Genomic DNA, 19,949 nt, shown 5'->3' on the forward strand with positions numbered 1-19,949 from the left:
ACAGGCAGACCGAGTGGCAGCAGAGGCAGACGGAGAAGCAGGCTCCCCGCCGAGCAAGGAGCCCGATATGGGACTCAATCCCAGGACGCTGGGATCATGACCCGAGCCGAAGGCAGCCGCTTAACCAACTGAACCACCCAGGTGTCCCTCATGACAGACATTATTAATTAAGCCATCACACTTTTCATTGTAAATTAAATGTATTTGTTACACACACACACACACACACACTCAATGAAATTAAAATTACCTACACACACTCAAACAGAATCACAGGAACTTCAACATGGGGCTCCAGACAGCCACAGCAACCAATGAGAACAGATACAAAATAGGAATCCTATTTGCCTTTCCTTCCATAGGGTGAGGACATACCAGTGTGTAGAAGGTAGTCATTCATAAAAGTCATTCTCAGTGTCAGTCATCTGAGAGGAGTGATGGGTCATTGGACATGAAAACAGAACCCGGGAGTATGCCTTCATGTTCTGATTTCTCTCTTCTCCCCCGAGCTCTGTGTCAAAGAGAAGTACAATCCCAGGCTTGTTGTCTGCTGGCTTGCTCAATGGGAAGTGGTGAGGGAAGAATGGAGGAAGACCCCTTTTCTCTACTTCCTGTAGTGTTGTCTCCCATTTGAGCTGTCTCTTCCTCCATGAGCTGGGCCCTTACCAGGAAGCCCCTACTGTCATGCTAAGTCCTAACAGATGGCTCAGGCTGGTACTTTCTTTTAACCTCCCCTCCTCCCTGTGTCCCTATAGCCTTCTGGGGGGGGGGGTAGTGGCTTCCTGCTGTCACTTTTCCATCCTCTGCTGGGCTTCGTAGCTCTCCCAGCACCTGGGTAACCAATTCCCTGTCTGAAATTCTTGACTGGAGCCTGACTGAAACAGAAAATGACACCAGACAGGCTGAACAGGCATGTTCTCTCTTGACTTCAAGTTCTGGGATGTGAATTTTGAGAGCTTCTAACAGCTTTGTAGGAACTGCAAGGTATGAAGAAGGAGGACCTCGGACAAAGAAAGGGGCCAACAGTAGACTGCAGGAGGACAGGAAGCTGGAGATGGAGAAATTACCCCTCCTGATAGAGATTACCATTGTAAATCTGTCTGCTTCCCTTTGATATCACTGAGACTTTAGAAAGTCATATGGGAATATTCCAGCTGGGTCTCAGCTGTACTGAGAGGTTTGATTTCACTTCAGAAATGTGTGGACCCCTTTTAACCTACTCCCAGGTTTCCGGTGTTGGCCTAACTTGTTTTTATTATAATTTTAGTTGTTTAAATGTGTACCACCAGAAGAAAATCTATGTATGATTACATTCTTACATAACTATAAAATCAAATTTGTAAATTAAATATATACATATGTATAAAAATCAACAAAATCCAAATGAACACAACTGAATTAATCTGATGACGTATATATATAATCTTATTTTTTAATTTTAATTTTATATTTTAAATTCTAACATTTTTCAGTTTTAATTTTGCTTTTTAAATTATATATATGTATATACATATGTATATATAAAATTTTACTTTTTTTACTGAAACTAAATTGCTTGAATAAGTTTCTGACTCCCACCAAGCAGGTTCTTAGAGTGTGGCATGCCTATATTACCATGTGCCAGATAAAGAGTCCATTCTCCTACCATTTTCTTGTGGCTCAAACCTCTGCACAACCTTTAATAATACAAGGTGATGCCTTTGACCTACATTTGACAGAACCACATCATTTATTACTAAGTAAATCTTCGCTCTTTCCTCATTAGCCTGAAAGAAATACGGTGGACAGCTCAGTCATGTGCCAGTGCTCAGTCATGGGATCGTCATCAGATGGTGCATACTCTCCTACTCTTTGTGTATTGAAGATTATTATGTTAAAACACAAAATGAAAATGCTTATGGAGGTCCCCTCAGAAATAGGAATAGTTGTAGAAAATAGGAATATTGCCCCTGAGGCCAGTCTAGTAGTGGTGGCAGTAATAATGAACAATCCCCATGGAAGACGGACCACAAGGAAAGGGAAGGGAAGCTCAAAGGATTAGCTCCTGTACCTTTCCTTATGGACACTGTCCTTCCTTTGACAGCCTTACAGGACGAGGGCTTGGTTCTACTAACGGTCCTTACAGTTTTATGAAGTTTGCATAAGGACAATAAAATCAAGTGACCCTGACCAGGCCATATTGATGGATGTCATACATTAATTAATTAATACATTAATTAGTGATCTATATCAATGCCATACAGATAATACAATGAGCATCAGGGAAGAAGCTGAGATACTGGAATGATACTGAAAGTACATGTTTGAGTGGAATGACAGTGAATAGAAGTTTTGGAGGGAAGTAATAAAACTCTCTCTTACTCTCATGGACACACGTAGCAATGTTCTATATGTAGGCAGGAACATTTACACTGCCTATTTACACTGCCTAATTGTGCACAGATATGCATACCACAGAACACAGTGGAGACAGAGGTGTAGCACAGGGAAATAAAGCATGTTTTAATAGTCATTGTCCTTGGGGAGCAATTTAGTCACTGTTAGGATGCTCATACCTCACAGTCCAGCAATTCCCCTTCCAGGTGTAGATGCTAGGGAAAAGTGTAAGAGGAGACATGTATAAGAACGGACACGGCAATATTGTTTGTAATGATTGAAAAGACAGAGAGAGATGTTTACCCACAAGAGGACAGATATATGACTGATGGGTTATTCATGCACTGTTATGCTCACGCAATTCATAAAGGAGGGAAAATGAATGAACTACAACTGTGCACATCTATGCTCTTGACCGTCCCCCCCCAACAAAGACACACACACAAACTACTGAGTGGAAAGAACATGTTGCAGAAGATTCATACACTTGGAATGTATACACTTAGGCACAAAATATTTGTAATAAAAATATGAATAATTATATGTTATGATAAATACCAAATTCAGGACAGATATTACCTCTGGGAAGGGAGTGCAGGTGCAATTAGAGAAGGTACACAGGGACTTCAACTCTATCAGCAGTTTTATTTTCTTAAGCTAACCGATACATATATAGGTCTATATTCTTTATGTGTTTTTTGTGTACCTGAAATAAGCCATGATAAAGAAAACATTTTAACAAATCAGTCATCTTACATAAAACTCAACTCTCCCTGAAAAACCCTTTAATGGAAATGTCTGAAGCTTCTATAGATGCCCAGACATGCATGGAACAGAGCTTGCCTGGAACAGAGCTTGTAAACCTGAGTACAAGCCTTGTCTGATGAGCTCATTGGGTTTTTCCATCAAAAAAGGCTTATTTACTCTCTTGTTATTCTATCAAGACTCCCTACATGAAAACATTAGTCTGTAAAGTAAAAGGAATTTTGCAGCAATCTGGATAAGTGCTTTTCTTAAAGCAAAAGCATTTTTCCTAAAGTAGTTGGTTTTACTATTCATGGTGGTTCATTTACTTGATAGAGAAAAAGCTCCTGGGGCAGAGGAAAGGAAGGCATATATTTCCACTGACAAAACTTGTCACCCTTTGGGAGCCCTGGGGTTCAGGCCTGAAAGTTATACCAAAAGTATAAACTGAATCTAAAACCAAGTTGAAAAAGACTCACCTGTGCTTCTTAAAAGAGGTGCCATACATTAGACTAATCTCGTAAGAGGGCATTCAGCAATTGTTCCAACACAACTGGGACATGGATCTTACATATAGCCTTTGAGACTTTGCCAAGGCTCCTTGTCTATCTCTGCTCCAAAGTGGGGCCTAAAACCTACTGTCATCTGTCTCATCCTTCATTTTTCTTCCTGAGGAACTTTGTCATCTTTATATCATAATCAGAATACCAAAATCCACAAGATAGGTTTGGGAGACATCTGGATTAGTGAAAAGACTGAGTGTGGGATTTGTGGCCAAATAAGGGTTCAGATCCTGGCTCCCTCCCCTTAATGGAGGTAGAACTTTCTTGAGAAAGTTACCTGGCTTTTTTGAGCCTCAGTTTTCTCAGCTTTAAAATGGGGATGAAGACACCTAACTCATGCATGAATAACAGTGGCTAGAACTCAACAGATGACATCACTGTCCCCTTCATTCTGGAGCCCAGCCAACAGCAGCACACAGCACACAGCTCCTGCTACAGGTGAGCCCTGCTGCTCTGCCTCACATGAAGGCCACCTGATCCTATGCAATTTGCATGTACACATCTGTAGGTGATTATTAACCTTCTATGGTACAGCACACACAGGACATAAGGCAGATATTTCATGAATGAAATGTTAACTCTGCATGTAGCTAAACTTCCCATCTATTTGGGACAAGCCTGAGGGCTTAATCCTTGGATGATGGTTTTGTCTGTTCAACAGTCATCTGTTGAACATCATATGAATGACCGGGTATAGCAGGTGTAATGTGTTTACTGAAGGTAATGGATGTGGCAGTGGAGACATGGGAAAAAGAGACATTAATAAGTCTGCCCTTCAAATCAGGGGAGGCTTCATGGAAGAAGTGATATTTGAGTCAACTCTAGGGACTATGGAATTTCCAGGTAGACAAAGAGGAGAGCAGAATCTAGGCACGAGATTTGCCAAGTCAAAGTCATGGGCCATGGTAAAGCATCAGTAATGCTAGAGCATAAAATCCCAGAAGGCAGTGGTAGCAGCAGAGACTTGATCAGTAGGCAGGGACTGATCACAACGGACCTGAGTGTCACACTAAGGCTAGAATTTTCTCCCAAAGGCAATGGGCGCAGCTAAAGAATTTTGAGAAGAAAAATTACATGACTGGATTTGTGGTTTAGAACAGAGGCTCCATCAGTAATGAACTGATGGATGAGAGGGTGTGAATCATGGAGCCAAAAGCCCAGCTAGGAGACTATGGGAAGAATCCAGTCAGAAGATGGCCACCTGCACCAGCTCTGTGACCATGTGGAAGAAAAGGAAGGGAAAGACAAAATATAGTGGAGAAATGAAATAACAGGACATGGAAACTGATGAGATAGGAAGAGCGGGGCGTGAGGAGAGGGGTATAAAGACCCAAGTGTCTGCCATGGGCCAGGACAGAGAGGTCTCTCAGCCCGTGAGATAAGGGACATAGAAAGAGGAGCAGCTTCCCGGGCATAACAATAAGTGCATGCTTCTATTAAGACAAACATGTCTCTGGGATATAGCCAGGGGCTGATGAAAACAACAACAAATTCAAGCAATGACTTGGGTGTGTAGCTATAAAACCTGAGCATGGTGTAGACTGGGGGCAGATTTTCTGGAGGTCTTACATAACAGCGGTCAGCAAGTCCAAGAACTTGGACCCAATTATCTGGGGAGACTGAAGGGAAATGCTCCCTTAGCTGACGATACCCTTATACAGAGTGCCTTGGTATCTGCAGCAACTAGCTTAGAAAATCCCCACAGGCATACAATTAAACAAAAGAGAAAGATCTGAAACAACACGTGGACTGGAAGAGAAAGAGAGAGAGATTGAGAGAAACTCAAGATCGGTGTTAAATTGACTGGGAAGAAAGTATGGAAAACCACCAAGTGAACTGCTTAGAACTTCTCCGATCCCCTGTGTCCACATTTGCCCTCTGACCTGACCCTGCGTCCCTCCGGCACAATGGGAGCACTGAGCTAATTCATTCTTTGCGTGTGATCATCAGCTTTCTCTACAGAGGTCAAAGTGCTCTGGGCATTCGTCCGACCAAATATGCTTGTACCAGAGGTCCGGGGCTGTGCCAAAATCCCAACGACAAAATAGCACTGCAGGGAGACTACACGGTCAAAACAGGCTATTAGGAGAGCAACTGCAATTTACCAGTATTAGACAAATCCCAGTTTTATGGGTTCTTTGGTTGTACCAATAAATCAGGTAGAGCCGGCCTGTCTAACACAATAGCCAACTAACCGTGTGTGTCTACTGAGCACTTGAAATGTGGCCAGTCTGGATTGAGATGTGCTATAAGCACAAAATGCACACCAGACTTTGAAGACAATATGGAAGAAAAAATGTAAAATATCTCATTCACAATTTTTATATTGACTATATGGGGAGATGATAATGATGGATATATTTGACTAAGTAAAAAATATTATTAAACTACTTACAACTGTGTCTTTTAATTTTTTTTAATGTGGCTACTTACTAGAAAATATAAAATTATACCTGTGGCTCCCATTGTGGTTTAAATTATATTTCTACTGGCCAGCACTGGGTTAAAGGTTGTTTTTGTTTTTGTTTTTCAAAGATTGTATTTATTTATTTGACCGACAGAGATCACAGGTAGGCAGAAAGGCAGGCAGAGAGAGAGAGGGAAAGCAAGCTTCCTGCTGAGCAGAGAGCCTAATGTGGGGCTTGATTCCAGGACCTGGGATCATGACCCAAGTTGAAGGCAGAGGCTTTAAACCAGTGAGCCACCAAGGTGCCCCTGGGTTAAAGGTTTTAAGTATCCTTCACTCCTCAGCATATACTAGGCATATCCTTGGGCACATACTATGCTCCATTGTCTTATTTATCCCCAAAATGAAAACAAAGTAACTTAGAGTAAATGTTAATATTTTTCCAATCTACCCACAGTAGACATACCCAAGAGCTCTGCCCCAGAGGAAACCATGATTTACTCCAGCTACAAAATGAAGACTTGCTTTTTAGCTTGTAGGGTAATATCTAAATCCTACTCTGTTTCTATCATATACACTGGCCCTGGAATCAACTTCAAAGCATCAATATTGGAAGTGAATGACACTCCCCACCACACACATAGGCAGGCACACTAAATATGACTCACCAAGAATCTGTGAAGACTGAAGAATAGTAGAAAGTATATGTATGTGCTTAGGGTTATTATAGTTCTCAAAGCTAATTGTTGAAGTAAAGACTTTGGTCTTTATATAATTTCATAGTTTCCTATACTGTTTTCTAACCTGGTTTCCCTGGTGTTAAATACAGTGTTTTACTTTGAAATCTTAGGAGAAATGACTACATTTAGGTTTCCTCATTTAGGAAATATGTCCAAGTTCATGCTCTTTGTGTAAAATAAAGGAAACCTTTTAAGACTAAATAGGATCCTCCTTCAGGCATTTTTTCCCTTTGAAGACACTCAGTTATTACCATTAACGTAATTCCCTTTGAATATCAATGCGAAGTTAATTTACCCAATTGCTATCATCTTCTTGTATTAAAAGCATCACATTTAGTGAAAAAGAATGTGGCCTTTGGAAAAATCATTTTCTCCTGTTTGTAGCTCCTGGAGTGTGTGCACTCTGACTCGTTTAGAGGAAAAGCGATTGGGTGGCTTTGTTTTGTTTGTGGACCCTTCAACATTTCTCCTGTTGTTTGTACAACATTGACAGACGTAAATGTTCATTGCCTGACACTCGATACGAACGTGTAATGAGTCCTCCCTGGATGAATAAGTAAATGAGAGAGAAGAATGGCTGGACTACTCTGCGGCTCAGAGTTCTCTTCCTCCCCCGCTTGGGAGGTAGCACAAAGATCTGACCAGAACATGAATAGAATTGCTACAATTTAATCAACTCCCCAATTTGGTATATATCAGAAATCATCAAAAATCCTCATGTCATGCCTTCCCCTCCGTCAGTTGTGTTATGCTCTACCCACCACACTCCTATTCCAGTTTAAATATACAGCGTGAGGTCAGTGGCTTAGGGATTTTCATCCCCCTTCTTCTCACCAACTTGGTATCCCCCCCCTGCAAGTGCAGCGTGGCCTCCCAACCCCTGGAAGTGGGCCATTCGGGGCCCTGACTGACAAAGCCAGTGGCCCGCATATCCTCATTCCACAGGGCTGTCCAGACAGCTTCATAAAATCTTCTGGGCCAACAGGAGTTTTGTTGGCACATGACAGAAAGGCCTTTAAATCAACCATGGCTTTGAAAGGCCAACATTTACCAGGCCGACACTTGTGGTCTGTTCTGGCCTCTTTTATCTGCCTTCTGGGGCGTGGAGCATGGCTTGCATCCTGCCTTTGCCTAGGCCTAGCCTTAGAAGGCCAAACCTTCATTGTTGGGAAATGTAAGAGCTGTTCAATCTGGAACATCCATCCCCAGAAGGAGCCTCCTGTGCTGCTGCCTGTCCCCAGTCCTCCCTGGTGGACTGCAGCTACTGTAGTGAAGATCACGTGAGATGATGTAGGTTCAACTATGCAAGATCCAAAGCATAAAAGAGAGATTGTTCTTTTACTAAGATGTCAGTTAAGAGATGACAAAACCAAAGACTAATGGAGGAAGGTGATTTTCTTGAGGTTCTGGAGAGGAACTCTTCGGCTTAAGTTGAGTCTACAGTTCTTTCTTCTAAACAATCTACCTGCCATAATTAGTTCTCACGAAAGGCTTTATTCTAATGAGAGGGGATTTGTGCTCTAGAAGCAACTGTTTTATTCTGGGCTCTCTGAGCCGCACCTTGACAGGCAAGGACCCCACTTCACAGGGATCTTGCGGTGGGAGGAATGCTCTTTCCGTGTCTCAGTTAGCAGCAGCATCTTGAAAATACATTGCCTGCCTTCCCTACTTTTACTCATGATGATATCAACTCATTCCAAACACTGTCATGAAACTTGTATTTCTTCATATATTCATTTATATATTTCCTCATGCATTCATACTCGTACTAGTTAGCACTTGTTATGATGTGCCAAGAACTTGTGGGCATTAAAGTATTTACTTTTAACAGCAACCTTTGATATAGATCCTATTTTTTAGAAGGATTTTTATTTATTTACTTTAGAGAGCATGAGAGAGAGAGCAAGCAGTGGGAGGGGCAGAGGGAGAGAATCTCCAGCAGACTCCCTGCTGAGCGCAAAGCCCTCAAACAGGGCTCGATCCCACCACCCTGAGACCATGACCTGGGTTGAAATCAAGAGTTGGATCCTTCACCAACTGAGCCACCCAGTGCCCTTTTAGGTCCTATTGTTGTATGCATTTACAAATGAGGAAACTGAGATTCAGGAAATACCTCAGGAAGGGGCAGAGCTAAGGTGTGAGTCTGTAGTCTCATTAGGACAGGCTATGATGCTTCGCACATCACCTTTTCCACATTAACACAAAAACTTATAATACACTCCTCACCTTCCTTTGAACAGTTCACATTTGCCTTGAAAGGGGTTGTTTGAAAACGAATAAACTCATTTCCTATTTACACACAACTGAGTTCAGTGGTTTAATAAATGCATTACAGGAGTTCTTTGTATAGGAATTTGATGCATGCCTTGTAAACAAACCTATTTCTGGTTTTATTGGCTTTATGGTAAAAATTCATGGCACCATAAAAACATGAGATGTCTTAAAGGCTTCTGGCTTCACAAGGAGGATCAACCTTACATGTCTCAGAGGCCTTTAGTTTAGAAACTATACCAGCCTTTCTCAGGAAAACATTTTAATGTCAAGAAACAGCGCGTTGAATTGAATCTAAACGTGTCATGCTTCAGCTTCTGCAGGTTTCCTCTTATTTAAGCCTCCGTGAAGATAAAGGATAGCCTGTCATTAGCTGGTGAAAAATCTTCTGGATATTTCATATGTTTGACAGTAATTGTGAAGCCCTCCTTAGTCTTCCTTGCTCAGGCTTACCATTCTTTCGTCCCTAATGATTCCTGGTTCACAGAGCTGTTTAAAAGGGATAGTTCAATATTTTATCAGAATCCCTGTATCGAGAAGGTGGAACACAATGGATCATTTCAGCCACTATGCTCCATGGAGTCCTGGCAACGTTTCAAGTTGATTTAGCATAATTCTAAGTAACTGTAAGGGTTTCAAGTACTGTATGATTATTGGTCTAATGAGCCAGAGAACCTTTGATTGTACTCTTTTGATTCTTTCTTTCACTATCTGCATTATCTGTAATTTTAGGATTTTTCCATTAACATCTATATCTAATGTGCTCCCTGAAGTGCAGTGTGGTGAAGAAGGATGATTCTCGGACTCACCGGAGCTATGTGTGGCACTTACTGTGGTTATGCAAGAGCTGGACTCACGTGAAGGACACAATTCAAATGCTCATTCTTGATTCTCTCAGCTTCCAGTTCCCTGTAAATGTCCCTTTCATAAGACTTCCTTATGATCCTTTCAGAAGACTTCCTTTAGAAGTCTTCTGATCCTTATGATCCTTTCAGAAGACTTCCCTTAGAAAACAACTTTACGCACACAGATCTGAAGTCATTCCTTCCAGAAAGTAACTGAAGTGCAATAAAGGAAGACACGATGACTTTGTGGTAGCAATAAGGGAAGTCTGGACAGATACCAAGCATCTTCTCTGGGAAGTTAGCTAATTGTAAATGGATGTAAACAGGTATTAAAGACAACATAGGGCACCAAGGTGGCTCAGTCGGTTAAGTATCTGTCTTCAGCTCAGGTCATGGTCACAGGGTCCTGATCAGGCTCTCTGCTCAGCAGGGAATGGGCTTCTGTCTCTCCCTCTCCCTGTGTGTGCTCGCTCTCTCTCTTCTCTCTCTAGCTCTCTCTCAAATAACAAATTTTTTTAAAAAGACAATAGTATCACAGCACACTAACTAAAAAGTCCAGCTAGTCCACAAAATAGTCACCAAATTGCCAAGTTGAACTTTGTAGAAGTTTAAACTCCAGTCTTTCTAGGGAGGTTAATTTAGGTCCACTCTCCACTTACTGTGCAAGCATTTGATAAACAGACAAATAAACATCTATAACCTTGTTTGGATGCAAAGAAGGACCTCCAGTTCCTCAAAAAATTTAAAAGTAGAACTACCATAAGACCCAGAGATTCCACTTCTGGGTATTTATCTGAAGGAAATGAAATCACTACCTGAAAAAGATACCTGTGCCCCCATCTTCACTGCAGCATTATTTATAATAGCCAAGACAAGAGATAAACATCTGTGGACAGATGAATGGATAAATAAATTATGTGCATATACAATGGGATATTATTCAACCGTAAAGAAGAAGACTCTACCATTTGCGACAACATGGATGGACTCACCCTGAGGACATTACGCTAAGTGAAAGAAGTCAGACGGAGAAAGACAAACATGATGGGATCCCTCTTACATGCAGAATTTTCCAAATAAAAAACAGAAAACAAAACCAAACTCACAATAAAAGAGATCAGATCTGAGTTTGCCAGAGGTGTGGAGCGGGGGAGGGAATGGGAGGAAGGTGGTCCGAAGGTGCAAACTTCCAGTTATAAGAACAGTAAGTCCTGAGGATGAAATGTACAGCATGCGACTATCACTAACCATGCTGTATGGTATATTTGGAAGTTCCTGAGAGAGGAAATACTAAAAGTTCTCATCACAAGGAAAGAGACTTTTGGTATTTTTTGGTAACTACAGGCGGAGATGGATGTTAAATAAACTTACGTGGCTTTGTATACCTTAGCCTTAAGCGGTGCCATATGTCATTATATCTCAATAAAACCGAAGGAGAAAAAGATGGACGTCCAACAAGCCACCTCACTCTCCCCACTCCTCTCCCTCCTTCTCCTCTCTCCCTTCCTCTTCTCTTTTCTCTCCTCCTTCCTTCTTCATCCTCTTTTGACACCATAGCGGGCCCAGAACACACTCCCTGCAGAGTGCAGACTTGTCTTGAGTACACATGGCCCTAGCCAGGTGCTCACTGAAAACTCCACAGCAGGCACTGGCAAGCAGGAATCACAAGAAGCCGAAGATGAGGGGGGATGTTTTTTGCCAGCCTCCTTCACTGGAGGGAATGCACCCAGGATTAAAGAGAATCACAGAGGTTGGTGGATTAAAAATCGAATCAGAAAAGGACACATTTTAAAAAGTACACAAAGATGAACAGTTATAAAAATTCTTTCCTTTGCCCTCATAGGAGAAATGACTCAATCAGCGTCTCTCGTTTTTCCCTTTTTCTTCCCTGCCTCTGCAAACATCGTTTGTTATGGTTAGAATCCTGAGGTCCGTGTCGCGGCCTGCCAGGAGGCCAGTCAGAAGTATATCCATCAGCCTGGAGACCCTCTAGATTGCATTATATAGAAAAGAAAGAATAAGTAGTGTGCCCAAGTGAATCCAGCCGAGAGCCAAAAGCTGTGCTAAGCCTGTGTATCACTGACAACACACTGCCTGTGACATGGGGAGGCCAGCTGCCGCCCTGTCTGTTTCTAGGTACGTCAAGTGTGGCCACCACCCAGGAGACAGTGTGTGCTCAGGTGCCCCCTTTGCAACTGCCTTCATTTTCACACTCGTGAACATTTTGCCCACCCTGTTTTGCCACTTCCAGTTAATCTCATGCATATTTATGTGCCAATTATGCAAATCCCCAGATAAAAATGCATTAAGCACCCATGATTTAGACTGGTTAAGTCTATTACATGGCATAATGAAATTACTGCATGATGTCCAATTTACCTCAACACTTGCTTTAAACTGTCAGTAAGTTATTAAGTAACCATAACACACCAAAATTTAGCTCTAGGAGGCTTTCTTTGTCCAGCTCTCATGATACCATGAAATCAGAAACTTCAAGTTGAATCCTTACTAGAGGAGCAGAATATTCTAGAATAGGCTTAATGAGGCATAATGTGGGATAAAGTTTAAAAATGACAACACATTATCACTGATATAAGTCTTTGGGTAAATTTTCAAAAATCACTGGGCAATTTCAACAACACAGGACATAGCAATTTAGGAACTAAAGCTGAGTCTTACCAATGGGATCTCATTTCATAGTCAAGTCCCGTTCCCTGAGTAGGCAACTGTAGGTTGCCAAATTCAAGTGTAATTTGAATCTTCATTATGGATATATAAATTTCCAGCATCAGAAATAAAGAAATGAAAGAAGAATCCACAGGAGGAACTTAACACACACACACACACACACACACACACACCCTTGAAATATAAAAATTAAAGGGTTTGAATGAGAATCAGTTTCCTACATGAGATTTTTATGTTTGAACTTTGGTGGGACCCAAACCCCCATAGTTTCGACATTCACTAGACAACTAGATGGTTAAAGAGCAAGCTGTGCTGTGAAATTAAACGATAAATATAATATATGAGTAGTCTGACCCCCTGACATCTATTTCTCCCCTACTACAGCATGCCATTTTAAGCGGCCCACTGTGGGATTTACGCAGCGTTTGGGTCCTGCTTCATTTACATAGGGAACTCCCCTCCAAGTCTATGAGAGTTGTACTCCTAGAAGGCTACGAGCTCAGATCCATTGATCCGATGGAAGCAGAGTGTGCATGGTACAGGGATAGAGGGTCTGAGGTAGCAAATTCAAAAACTAGTCAAATAAACAGATTATAATAACATCCCCTAAGGTATTTATATACTAACCCATTAATAAAGGGTGCCATTTGCCATTTTCTTTGCAGTCGTACAAGATATTATGAACTGGTACCTGCCGTTTCCACACCCCCTTGGATTGAGATATGCAGCCTGCAACCATCAGGACTTCATCTATATACTCAGTGAGAGCAAACAGGTCACAGACGGGATCTCACCGGAGATCAAACAGATGGACAGGCAGCCAAAGGGCTGGATTTGGACTCTCTGGTAACAAACCCTCTCTTGGGGCGATCCTTCCAGAATGACTATCAGACGAGAGGGAGATCAGGAATTCTCCCAAAGGACGGGACGATTTCATGCTTAAGACCCTAGTTCTAATATTTTCTTAATACATTGTGGTCATGCTCATTAACTAGCAAGAAAAATATATTCAACATGCTTGTGCTGGAATCACTGAAAGGCGTATCAAAGAGAAGAGGTAAATCAAAGCCTTACTCTATTGGCTTTAACTACGCTGTGTGGTTACAAAGCCAATTTCCCCATTTTTAAAAAAAAAATTCTGAATAAAGAAAGTACTATTTCTAGCATTATTTAGAACTTTTGGCCCACCCATTTAGAGTTATATGTGGATGCAGCAAATATCAAATAGATTCCCCATCATCTGAGCTTTTAATGGAAAGCCCCAGCTCCAAGGCATCCCTTTCTCAAGTGAAAAAGCAAACTCCAGCCAAGAAAAACAAGTTTCCAGAGCTTCTAGGAGACTGTAAGCAGTTCCCTGGGAGCATCTCTAAACGTTTCAGGACCAAGTTCAAGATGTCAGGCAAGTCTGGTGCTCTGGATTCTTTTCTGTAGGTCTGGGAGCTCTCTGAGAACATACTGGCTTCCAGAATGCATTAACCTACTTTCCACAGAGGATCCCCTGACCCTCTTGCTCTGAAGAAGAGGAGGAGGAAAGAGGATATTTCCAGCAGGAGCTGGGCATGCTCTGCTTTAAACTTGTCACTCCTCCTGCTAAACAGCAACGCCGCCAGAGAAATTGGTAGTTCCTGCAATGAACAGCTCCAAGGGTTGCACAGCCTCCAAGAAGAGTGACTGGAAATCCTTCTAAAATATGGCTGTCTAATCAAGCGAGAGGAGAACTCATTTACTAGGATTCCCATTGTCCACACTGACAGATGGTTCTCTCCCCCGCCCCTCTTTCCCCTTCCCACAGATCGCGCTGCCTTTGAGGCTAGCCTATTCTTTCAGGGATCCAGTTGCATTCACCAGCCTTAGTTCTGAAACAAGACAAAAGCTCAGTGAGCCTCCCATTCACAGAGGCTCCAGCACCTCCGCTGCCTTCTCTGCACGTCCAAGCCGAATCAAAAGAAATTAAGATTCACTCTCCTTACCTTCGTCCTCATCGGAGACAGGAGCCCTTCCATTTTGGTGGAATCCTCATGCCAGTTCCTCTCCTCTCCAAGTTACTCTCTCCAGGGTGCCGTCCTTAAGCATCCCACATGAGAAGAGCCATGCGGGGAGTTGCCAGTCTCTCCCTGCTCCCAGGCGGCGCCGAGGCACCGTCACCCAGTCTAACTTGAATCTCCAGTGCCTGGAAAGCGCTGTTCCTGGAGAAGCCCGCTCCGTTCCTCGCCCTCTTCCCTCTCTTGCTTCTCTCTCTCCTGAGCTCTCTCCTCCCTCCCTTTCCTCCCTCTCTTTCCATAATCTGCCTAGAGCTCCCTGTGTACCGCGCGCTCACTTGACAAATGATCCCTGTCTTAGGTACCGCATCTGAGCCAAGAAAAGTGATCTGCACCAAACCACAGGGGCGGCTCACCCAGGAAAGGGGGAGAGGGGGGCTGAGCTTTGCTGGGGCATCCTCGGCTCCTCGGGGGCTCCCGGCTCCCAGGGTTCAGCTGTAGCGGTTGCTCTCTCTAGAGCTGGCAGCTGAAGGCACTGCTTTAGCTACCCATTCATTGCTCTTTTAAGAAACAGGACCCTGAGAGCAGTGGATCCACTTGTCACCATTACTCAGCTGTTTTTCTGATTTGTGTTCTGAAAACTGAAAAAGAAATCTCACCTCTTAGGTATTTCTAAATACTCATTTGTTTAGCCTAGTTGTTGACATAGCATCTGGATAGGTAAGTGGATTTTATTTTTTCTGTCTGACCAGATGTTTAGAAGTATATGAGCAGAGACTTTTCTTACGAAAAGTTTCAAAACTGATTTATAGACTCAGCTCCTAACGGCTGAGCATAAAATAATAAGTGTGTGTGTTGTGCAGGACTCCAGATAAACTAGATTTTACTATTTCATTCAGCATTGCTGGCCACTTGTAAAAAGTAGACAGAGAGAAAATATTGCCAAGACTTGGGTTACACAGCATTATGAAGTCGAAAAGAAAAGATTTTCTTTCTGGAACTTTCTCATGCTTGGGGAATTCTCTATGTGGGAATAATTCAACATCTCTACTTCAACTGGTGACTCCTGTGGCTAAGAACATTTGACCATTACAAAGGCTTTCATATTACATGGTATGTACATTCCATGGTATATGAATTCATCAATGATATTTGAGGCTGACACCCTGCGCCCCTTGTTCCTTGGATGGAACTTGTCCCTCTCTACCTGCTACATTTATGCCTGACTCCCAAGACACCTTCAACATGGGGCAATCTATACCTGTTCTCCATATGGTGTCAGGATGGTCCTTTCCTCAAGTTCTTAATCCTTGATTAACTCAAGTTTTCTCTAGTTCAAACAACGGCATTCTAAAGAACATCAGATTCTACACCAACTACATTACCCTGATTCAACTCCTTGGCTAGTCCCTAATTTTCTTCTCTTAGCCTTTTTGTCCTACACTTAGGTGCATGTCTGCAACCTCATTCTCACTTTGCCAGGTGCTTATTACTGCCCTTGACCAGAGTCTTTACACCCTGACAAATCCTCAATGGCTCCGACACATTGAGTGCAACACTCTGCCCTTATATAAAAGGTCTCTGCCATTTCTGGGGGCCTCTGGACCTTGTTATTGGCTTAACCATTACATTTTCTTACTCAGTGTCCTAGTGTTTGGGGTCCCTCGATTGTGTGTTTTATTTATTCAGTCAATCAGTAAATAGATGGAATGTACCTCCTGCATGCCAGGACATTTTAGCTTCAGGTGACACAGTGGAAAGCAGAGAAAGCCTCTGTCCCTTCGATTTTGTAGTAGGCTTGCTACAGAACTCAACCAACTCATCAAGCCCTTCTATCTGTCATCTCATTTTGTATTTCTACCTCTATGTTACTGTGTTTCTCTACAGGATTATAAACCCTACTAGAAGATTTCCCCTTCCACTATAGCTTTGCTCTCTTTTGACCTTTTTCTTAACTGGGTACCCATTATTAACTTCCCCTAAAAACTAATTTATTCATAAGAATTCCATTCCTTCACCACCATCTTTAATTTTATTTCCTCTCCTCTTTCCCAGCCCTCCCTCTATCCTCTCAAAGGCTTTATTTTGGGGGTGGGGAAGGAAATCACTCTTGTGTTTTCAGAATACCATCCCTCCTCTGTCCCACTAACTAGCCCCGAACATTTAAACAAACTTGCTACCCTGGCCATTGTGGAGATATCACTCATGCCACATGTTGTGTTCAGCTTTCATCTTGTTCGATTGCTCCTGATTTGAACAAGCTGTATCTGTTATTTGTTTTTTACTTTCAGCAACTCTTTCTTGAGCCATTCTGTTCTGGTCTTTTTGTCCCTTCCTAATCCTGGAGACCCTCTCACCAGAATTACCAATTGGGATCACTCCTCTAGAGCTTTCTCCTTGCCATTTTTTGTCTTTGGCACAAAAGATCATTCCCTGCCTATCACTCTGACCCTAAATTTTAGTTACAGCAGTAGAACTGAGTGGGATGGTGTCACGATTTAAAAAAAAAATTTTAGACTAATAACATGTTTAAGACTGATTGGTTTCTGCTGAACTCCAAGCATAGTTTCCAGAACTAGAATAGACTTCCCGAGCTAGAGAAAGCGCCTTTAGCCAACAATCTTGAATATCTTATATCATCACACCACATAAGAAAATTGTAACTTCTCTGGTTGTTTACATTCCAGTCCACCTAGTCCCCAGAGTCTGGGCTTGTTCACCATGTTTTTATAGTGGTCTGTGAGGTCCCTGACGAAACCAATCCCTGGGAATCAACAGGACCCAGAGCCATATCAGGATCTTGAAAGTATGCTCATGGTGATGATAAAGATGAAGATGACAACAGTTGTCAAACATTTACCTTGTACTAGGCACGCACTAAGAGATTTTCCTAGATTAGCGCCCTCCTATGAGGGAGGCACCATTCTTACTGCTATTTTGCAGAAGCTTTGGTTAATTGGCACACAACAGACCTACATTTAGCTCAGGGAGGCCACTACTAGTGAGAACACCATCTCCTTCTCAAATCTTCTATCAACATATAAAGAGTAAAATGCATATTTAATGATCTGTTCTTTATTAGTCAGAGGCTCCAAATTAAACATTTGAAAGTTTATTATTTCAGGCCATTATGTTAACTTTTGGTACCTCATTCACTTACTTGTTCATAGAACCAAAATACTTTGGCCATCCCTCTCAAGCCAGGTACCATGTAAGACACTTATCAAGCACAAGTCTCGTATTTATTACACAGTTATTTATAAAATGGGATGTGCCAATTTGTTACTTTCATTTCCAAGTCCTTTAACTACTGATTACTCCACCTCTTATAGCTTAAGTAGTTAGATTTCTTTAATGATGGGAGGGGGCAGGAGGAGAGGAGGTAGTGGTTGAGGAGTTTAGGAAATACTCTAACCTATGCAACAGATGTGTGATGTTAGTAAACAATCATCAGATCATTAGGCGTCCTAACACTATTAAGATCAATGTTGCCCAAATATTTAGTATTGAGAACACTCATTCACGTTTCTACATCCCAAATTTCCTTATATTGGGGTTCTCTCAGGTTGCAACTTCATGTTTCAAGAGAGCCTCTTCAGCTTCAAAAAGGGCAGAGTTTACAATCTGGATTAACTGAGCCTTGGAAGCAAAGGTCAGTGAATATCAAATATATAGAAACTGGTGGAATTAAGTTTGCACCACAGGGAAAGGGAGTCTTAGATGCAATTCAACTTGGTGAATTTCCACTGTGTGGTGGGGGCTTTTGAGCTACAATGGGAATGTCCTGTACCATGCAACCTCTCTAAGCAAATCCCCTTGTCCTTTGAGCCATTCTTCTTCCTTATTTTGACATTAAAAGAAGAAGGAAGGAAGGAAGGATGGCTGGATGGCTGGATGGATGGAAGGATGGATGGATGGACGGACCTCATATTAAACATCTCTAGACCAGGAGCACTTGGAAATATAAAGACTGTTAGATAGGGCATTGTCAGAGGCTCAGATTTCCAGTCTCTCTTGCATGAAAACACTGACCCTTTCTTTCCCACAGCTCACAGCCTCAAGGTTAATTTCTTTAGGCCCCTTGTAGTCTCTGGGGACCACAGCCAGTTGCACAATTAAGGTTCATTATCTGAGGATTGGGTTGCCTTGCTTCATAAATGGTTTTCGATTCATTAAGGTAAGAGGATTGTGACCTGACAACCACTTAGGTCTTTTCCTCTGTGACTCATCATTCTTTATTTCCTATTGGGAAACATCCTCATTAAGAATGAGGCTTTGAGGTGATAAAGGATAGAAAAGACCTTACTCCTGGACTGATTCCAGGTATCTTGGGCAACACTAAGGGAGTTACTTAGCTAAGGCGATAAATCTCTACCTGCTCTCAATTTCTCCTGTCTCTGCCCCTCATCTTAGACCACATATATTTGTTTTGTTTTATAATGTAACTATCAAAATATATCACAGAGAAAATTTTCACTTACTACATGCTAAACTAAAGCACTCAATGAAAATTGTGATTCAATTCCTCAATGCTTGAATTTATATTTTATCTGTGTAAGGATACGCATTCTATAAGTAGCTACAAAACAGAAATTACACAGTGACTGACATTCTTTCAAAGAGCTCTCACATGTGTTATCTTTTTAAAACCTCACAATAATCCTGTTAGGTGTGGCAGGTAATAGTTTCCATTTTGCAACAGTAGGGAGGTGAGTAGAAAGAAAGAAACATTTATTGAGCACCAAACTTTGTTCCAGCCTTGAGCTAAGTGCTTCAATGTGCCATCTCATTTCATTTTCAAAAGTATATTATTATTTGGGGAGGGGCACAAAGAGGGAGGAAGAGAGAGAATTTCAAGTAGGCTCCATGCCCCAGTGCGGAACCCAATGCAGGGCTCGATCCCACAACTCTGAGATCACGACCTGAGCAGAAATCAAGAGTCGGACACTTAACCAACTAAGCCACACAGGTGCCCCTCAAAGGTGTATTATTATTCCCATTTAACAGCTCTGAGAACTGAGATCGAGAGAATTAAATGTTGTGGTAGATCTCATCATGTAGTCTCTGTTTTTCACGCATGTTGTCATCCAGGCCACTTGCCACTCAGACATGGTCATGCTCTCGCACTTTCTCTGAGTATGGCTACGTGGCTTCTCTTGGCTGATAGAATGGATGTTAACAAATATGGTACCCATAAAAGGTTAAAAATGTCCCTGATAGTACACAGCCCAGCTTGTCTGCTGATCCCCAGAGGAGGATGAGAGAAAAGCCAAACTACAGACTTCTGAGAAAGCTTAGCCAATACCAGCAGAGCCCAGTATAGATCAGTGAAACTG

General features: G+C 42.1%; 1 protein-coding gene across 1 annotated transcript in view; it reads right to left on the bottom strand.

The window, feature by feature from the left end:
• Positions 1 to 15,165, bottom strand: part of FRMD4A (FERM domain containing 4A) — a 450,500-nt gene extending 435,335 nt beyond the window's left edge. Inside the window, exon 1 of the mRNA XM_004774871.3 lies at positions 14,605 to 15,165. Coding sequence (XP_004774928.1) covers positions 14,605 to 14,637 — 33 coding nt within the window. The 5' untranslated portion in view covers positions 14,638 to 15,165. The remainder of the gene's footprint in view (positions 1 to 14,604) is intronic.
• Between the last annotated feature and the right edge of the window lie 4,784 nt (positions 15,166 to 19,949).

Source organism: Mustela putorius, unplaced genomic scaffold, assembly GCF_011764305.1.
Source record: "Mustela putorius furo isolate JIRA1106 unplaced genomic scaffold, ASM1176430v1.1 tig00003913_pilon_pilon_pilon, whole genome shotgun sequence".
Taxonomy (NCBI): Eukaryota; Metazoa; Chordata; class Mammalia; order Carnivora; family Mustelidae; genus Mustela; species Mustela putorius.